This window comes from Phlebotomus papatasi, unplaced genomic scaffold, assembly GCF_024763615.1.
Source record: "Phlebotomus papatasi isolate M1 unplaced genomic scaffold, Ppap_2.1 HiC_scaffold_436, whole genome shotgun sequence".
Taxonomy (NCBI): domain Eukaryota; kingdom Metazoa; phylum Arthropoda; class Insecta; order Diptera; family Psychodidae; genus Phlebotomus; species Phlebotomus papatasi.
The window spans coordinates 1-6,719 of record NW_026604639.1 but is presented as its reverse complement, the minus strand read 5'-3'; the positions used below and the strand labels follow the sequence as shown (position 1 = coordinate 6,719).

Below are 6,719 nucleotides of genomic sequence, written 5' to 3'. Positions count from 1 at the left end.
TTCCAATAAATTTAAATTTAAATTTAATAAAATTTTGATTAAATATTAGTACATGTTGTACCTGAGACCAAGATCTTTCCAATAATGGCTCCCATCCGTCTCTACACCAACCCACTGCACCCCGACCCTTACTATACCCATATGGACCGGACTGAGTTGCAAGCACCCCGAGATGCACGCATTTCGAGGTTACCTGTACGGAATCTCAGCTACCATAAGCTTATCTGGGCTTATCACTGGTTTTTAAATAGTCTTTGGCATTTCAGAACCGAATTTAAGGAGCCTGAATACTTGACGCCATATCCGTACAAAAACAAGAAGCGCACTTTCTTACACTGACTGAGAGAAGAAAAAGATTAAAATTATGGGTCCGGACTCTATCTCTAATGTTTATTAACCGATTTCAATGAATTTTTTTCTTTTTTTGGTTTTCTCCACTTTGACTATTTAAAATAGAAAATGGCCAGTGATAAGCCTAGATGAGCTTACGGCAGCTGAGATTCTTTACAGGTGACCTTGAAATGCGTGCTTCTCGAAGTGCTTGCAACTCGGAATACGTGAAAATTCGATTGTGAGTTGAATTTTGAGGGTAAAGAATCGGGTCGAGTATACCGTTTTTGTTGGTCGAAATATATAAAATTGGCTCGACGCGATTCTTTATCCCAAAATTCAATTAACAATTGAATTTTCACGTATTCCGAGTTGCATGCACTTCGAGATGCACGCATTTCGAGGTCACCTGTTAAGAATCTCAGCTACCATAAGCTTATCTGGTCTTATCACTGTTTTTTAAATAATGTTTTGCATTTCAGAACCGAATTTAAGGAGCCTGACTACTTGACGCCATATCCGTACAAAAACAAGAAGCGCACTTTCTTAGAGTGGTTGTGAATGTGTTATGTTAGCTGAGATTCTTTACAATCTCAGCTTTTGTGGTCACAGGTGAAATGCGACCTCGTCAGATCGGGCCCAAATTTTGGACATACACGTTTTGACACTCATAGATCATGAATATCATATGCGCCAAAAATCGATTTTCGTGGACGTCCCGTCCCGTCCGTCCGTCCGTCAGTTTTATTTGATGTGTTTGAATTCAATAAATTATGCTAATTTTTCTTTCGTAGTGTGGAAGCCAACCATACATTTCAAAAAGATACCTTCCACATTGAGCGACAATATGGCAGCTGAGGTGGCTCTCATCTCCCTCCATCTTGGGGGCATTGTTTTCCCCAGTTGTCAAATGTTCTTCAGTCTTTGTGATGGAAAAGATTATTTTGCTTGAGAAAGTTTTATTCAAAAATCAGTAAAGAAATTTAATTTAAAAGATTAATTAAAAAACTATTAAGTTTAGGAAGTAGTGAAGTGTTCGGTTGTGGAGAATTAGTCAATTAAAACAAAGAACTTTGGTGGTGGAAGAAACTTTGATTGTGACTCGTGGCAGCAGCGTGGCGATCTTCATTGTCTCAACTTGGACCGTCCGGAAGACCCTGATCAAATTTGGAAAATTTGATCGTTACTCGCCGAATAATCAATTAATCTTCCTGTATTTTGTCCCATTAAAGGTGAAAGAACATCAGGGAACTCCAAGTTAGTCGAACTACATTGTAATCGGCTTGTTTATTTTATCCTTAAGGTAATTGAGTTGGAGGTAGAGCCCCAACACGTAGTATTTGTCTTTTTTTGTTGATCAGTAAGTTTAAATATTTCTACTTACGCGTTGTCTGCACTATAATTGATACGACAGCTCTTCTCGTGGTGAGAGGAGCTGTGAGTGGATGTGAGTCACCTTCGTGCGTTAAAAAGTTTGTTTTTCACAACTTTTTACCAAAGTCTCTTTGTGCGCGTAGTGAGTGCGTGGGAGCAGAGTGAAGTGGTAACCTGACGAAGCTGTGGGATTGCGTGTGGGACCGAGTTATCACCGATTTTCTGGATATTGAAAAATTTTTCTAGAGTAGTCTTTGAAAAGATCCGTTAAACGGCTACAAACAGCAAATTATTAGAGCGGCTGTCTTTCTCTTCAAAGTCCGCCTTGGGATTTGTATACATTCTCAAAGATTCGGTGTGAGCTCTGGAGACGAGCTCCATGAGAAAAGCGTTAAGTTTTAAATTTCATTTTATATCCTGATGTGTGCGCTTTACACAAACCTTAAAAAGATTGCAGAAAATGTAAATTAGAAATTGAAGAAATAACGTCCACGAACCTCGCTATCAACCCTCAAGAGTTACCTGGAACGGCAATTGAGAAGAATATTAATAAAATTATCCCTAAAGCCGTATCCGGATCGGGGGATTCCAAATTTTTCTTCTCCGGGACTCTCAGTTGGCTTGGGTGGATGTTCCAGAAATTTCTGTGGGACTCTTTGCAGCTGATTGATGAACTTACGGCAAATGAAACACTGGAATTTCCTTCACCAAATACTAAATTTATTTTTCCTACTGTCCCTTTGACTTCAATAAAGTTCTTAATTACAATATTTGCACTGATTTCTTGATTTTTTCACTCACTGAACCACCTTTTCACACTTTCTTCACAAAAATCTGGATTGCGTAATAAGGCAAAAAATTGCAGGTTTTTTTTTCCTAACAAAAACTCGATCAGCTGGCGGGAATCGACGGAGATAGATAGAAAATCCCTTTGCAGCGATGAGCCGCTCAGTGATTCAGGGGCGGAACATGAGTTCCACAACTCAAATAAAGGCGGGAACACCTGAAGTTAGTCATTTATTTTTCCCTTTACAAAATTGAAATGTCATCTCTTTCACCCTAACCTAAAATTAACCCTCTTGCATCATCATCACGGTCGCGAAGACACGCCATTTTGAGTTAGAAAAATAAATCCGAATTTGTTAAAGAAATCGTACGCGTTTTCATTCGCATCATCTTTCCATCTCATTCCCAAGGATTCGAGGCAGCAAAGGACGAGTGAAGATTGTTTATCGGGCAAAGAGAAAATTTTCTTTTTCGCCAGATATATAATCCTTATTCACTCCTTATTCACACACAGGTTCGTACAGATCCCACAGGATCCAGTCTGGGAACATTCATTCGTATCATCCATTCTCACACATTCTTTCTCACGCCATACACACAGGTTTGTCTCGCGACCATAAATTGGTCCTTCTCGGTTTGAACTAGCAACTGGAGAACAGTACACTTCCGGAAGTCTTGGGCCAGCATAAGCACAGCATCTGATCGTCCAAAATGTTGGCGCCGGTGTCCGAAGACGCAGCAGCTTTGAGAACCGAGCATCCGGGGGAAGCTCTCCATCACAATCATGGCTCCATCACTAGCCAGACTTCGCAGTGAGCGTGGTACATGCAAGGCCACAATCACAAAAATCGAATCTTTCCTGAACACTACGGAAGCCCTCTCGGAAGAGGCCCTGAAATGTCGCCTTGTCTCACTTCGGCGCGCAGCGGAGAAGTTTGAGGTTATCCAGAGCAACATCTACGAGTTACTGGACGATGGGCACACTGCCCTCGACAACGAAGAAGCGGAAGTTGCCAATTTTGAGGAGAGGGTTGTTGTACTTGAGACGAGAATCAATTCTTTGCTCACAACATTCATTATAACCTCAAATCAGTCAGAAGCTTCCGACGTGGATGAGGAGAATCTCACTAAAATGGCCATGACATTGGCACAGGCAATCAGGGATGGCAATCAGGGTCCTCGACCTCAACACATGAAGCTTCCTCAATTAGATATTCCTAAATTCTCAGGGGAATATACTGATTGGCGGTCTTTCAGGGATCTTTACAAACGCAGCATTCACCAGAATGCAGATCTTTCTGCAGTTCAAAAGTTCCAATACCTACAAGGGCTAGTCGAGGGTAAAGCTAAGGCTGTCATCAAACACATTCTGGCCACGGATGAGAACTATGAGGATGCCTGGCAAAGCCTGGAGAAAAGATTTGACAAGAAGCAATGCATTCTTTTCTCTCACATCGATGCATTTTTCGGACTGAAGAATGTCCCTGACAGCCACCCAATCGGCCTCAGAGGCCTCCTGAATACAGTTCTGGAGTCAATCAACGCTGTCGATGCTCTGGGCTACAAGTAAAGGGATGTGTGGCTGATGAACTTCATTCTTCGCAAAGTGGACAAAAATACACACGATCTATCGACAGCGAAGTTTCCACAAACAGATGTTCCTTCCTGGAGTGACTTTTTGGATTTTCTCGAACGCAGATGTGACGCACTGGAAGCATCCAGGTCAAACAATCCATCATCTCAACATCAAGAGGGAAATTCCAAGAGCTCTAAGACTTCCAAGCCTCCCAGGACAACATTGGCAGTAGCAGTACAAGTTTGTGAAATGTGTGAGCAAGGAGCACATTTCAGCTATCAATGCCCCAAGTTTGTGGCTGCAACACCGCCTCAGAGACGGGGGCCCACAGCCCCCGTTTTCCCGTTTTCCCACAGCCTGGGGGCTCACAGGTTACACCAGTAACTTCCACACCAGTGGCATCAGATTCCCAGTCAACCGGGGGAACTCAGCCGAGTTCCTGTATCAGCAGTAAGGAACTCCGGACTGTGTCCAAGCAAATTCTTCTTCCTACGGCAATCATCCTAGTGAGGGGAGGCGATGGTCGCATCCACAAGGGACGAGCCCTCATAGACTCATGTAGTCAGGCAAACTTCGTCACAGCTTCCTTTGCCCTGAAGTCTTGGCAACCTATCTTCAATCAGGGTGGTCAGGGAGTCTCTGGTATTGGGAAAAACACCACGTCAATTTCCAATGCCACACGTTTCACATTCACCTCTCAAGATGGGCAATTCATGATGACAGAGGACTTCATGATTCTTGAGAACATCGTCGAAGATCAGCCAAGATCATCTTTTGCAATTCCTTGGCACATTCCACCAGGGATTCAGTTGGCTGATATGGAGTTCAATGTCAAGTCTGGAATTGATATACTTCTCGGAGCAGAGGTATTCATTCGATCACTCCGTCCGGAACGCATTGAAGGCTCACCGATTCTTCAAGGCACAGCATTTGGCTACATTGCTGTCGGTAATGTAGCATCTGAATCCCCAGCTACAAGCTTCAGTTCTTGCATTTCTACGTGTCTTTGCTCACTCAATAGACAAGATCCACTTCACAAGCAAATGGAGAATTTCTGGCTGGTGGAGGAGCCACCTTCGACTGGTCAGATCATGAGCAAAGAAGAGCAATTGTGTGAAGAGCACTTCACACAAAACACCACACGAGACTCTGAGGGTCGCTATTCCGTCAGGCTCCCTGTCCGGGAAAACATTCACACTCTTGGGGATTCGGAAATGCTGGCAAGAGATTTCTTTGCACTGAAACAAAGCTTCAGTGAAATTCTGATTTGCGAGAGAAATACATTGCCTTCATGCGAGAATACGAGAGTCTAGGACACATGCGTCCACTCCCGGTGACCTACCAATCCGACAGACACGCAGTCTATTTGCCACATCATCCAGTCATCAAGGCATCATCCAGTTCAACACCCGTCCGGGTAGTGTTTGACGCGTCGGCGAAAACCAGCACCGGAGTAGCCCTGAATGATGTGCTAATGGTAGGACCGAAAACACAACACGATCTTTTCAACATTTTACTCAGATTCAGAGAGCACAACATAATCATTAAAGCTGATGTGAAGAAGATGTTCCGCCAGGTGCTCGTGCACCCAGACGACCAAAACATGCAGCGCATCTTCTGGAGAGAATCGCCTCATCATCAAAATTCAGACATACTTATTGTCCACGGTCACGTACGGCACGGGGAGCGCAAGTTACCTCAGCACCAGGTGTATCAAACAGCTTCTGGAGGATGAGGGAGACACCTACCCATTGGCCAAAGCAACAGCATCTCGTGATTTTTACGTGGATGATTTTCTCTCTGGTGCCCCGACAGTCTCTCAGGCACAAAAACTACAATCACAAATCGAAGCACTCATGCTGAAAGGTGGCTTTCAGCTCTCCAAATGGATGTTAAATTGTCCAGAGGCTCTCAGGGATGTTCCATATAGTGAGAGGGAGATAAAGGAACCATTGGATTTCACCTCTACGGAAACAATTAGTGCTTTAGGCCTGCAATTAAATCCAGTGACCGATGAATTCTCATTTGATGTCCAAATCAACTCACAGTCAATCAGCAAGAGGAGCATACTTTCTGAGATGCCCAAAACATACAATCCCCTTGGGTTTTTGGCACCGGTCACAATCCAAGCGAAGATATTGATGCAGTCTCTGTGGCAATTAGGAGCAGATTGGGACGACAGTCTTGAGGAGAATTCAGTTGCAGAGACTTGGCGAGAATACCAGAGGAATCTTACGATGTTGACAGATTTTCGCATTCCACGACACATAACCTCACATTTACAGTCCCTGGACCAGGTGGGAGCAATTCCTATAGTTCTCAATAGAAGACGAATGGTATATCAAAAAAGATGACTATCTCTGTCACTCAAAGCCTTTTTCAGTGTGTGAGTAATCAAGCAAGTTTGACGTATCCGTGATAACGCAGTCTTTCGAGCGATTTTAAAGTAAAATTACCAATTTGTCCTACTTAAAAAGAGTCCTTGGGAAAAACTAAGTAGATTTGGAACATTTTTGGTCCTGGAGTGGAGCCAACTCTAAACAGTTTTTGAATGGCTTGCAGAGTGAAAAAAATGTGAAGTTATGTCGAGAAGCAGCCCTCCTGGTGTGACGTTTCATAGGTAAGTGTATTAGTGTTTCTGTACATGGTGTGA

At 43.4% G+C, this 6,719-nt stretch overlaps 2 protein-coding genes across 2 annotated transcripts; both read left to right on the top strand.

The window, feature by feature from the left end:
* The first annotated feature begins 3,274 nt into the window (after window positions 1-3,274).
* Window positions 3,275-4,060, top strand: LOC129809208 (uncharacterized). The gene has a single exon (XM_055859024.1). The coding sequence runs from the start codon at window positions 3,275-3,277 to the stop codon at window positions 4,058-4,060; it is 786 nt and encodes a 261-aa protein (XP_055714999.1).
* A 1,324-nt stretch (window positions 4,061-5,384) lies between these two features.
* LOC129809209 (uncharacterized) lies at window positions 5,385-6,402 on the top strand (the record flags this gene model as incomplete). The annotated part of the gene is made up of 2 exons (XM_055859025.1): window positions 5,385-5,543; window positions 5,659-6,402. Coding segments are annotated over exons 1-2 (903 nt in total), but the record flags the coding sequence as incomplete, so codon positions are not given.
* Window positions 6,403-6,719: the final 317 nt, after the last annotated feature.

Coding starts and splice junctions, on each gene's coding strand:
- LOC129809208 (XM_055859024.1), top strand. CDS start 3,275: ATGGCTCCATCACTAGCCAGACTTCGCAGTGAGCGTGGTACATGCAAG.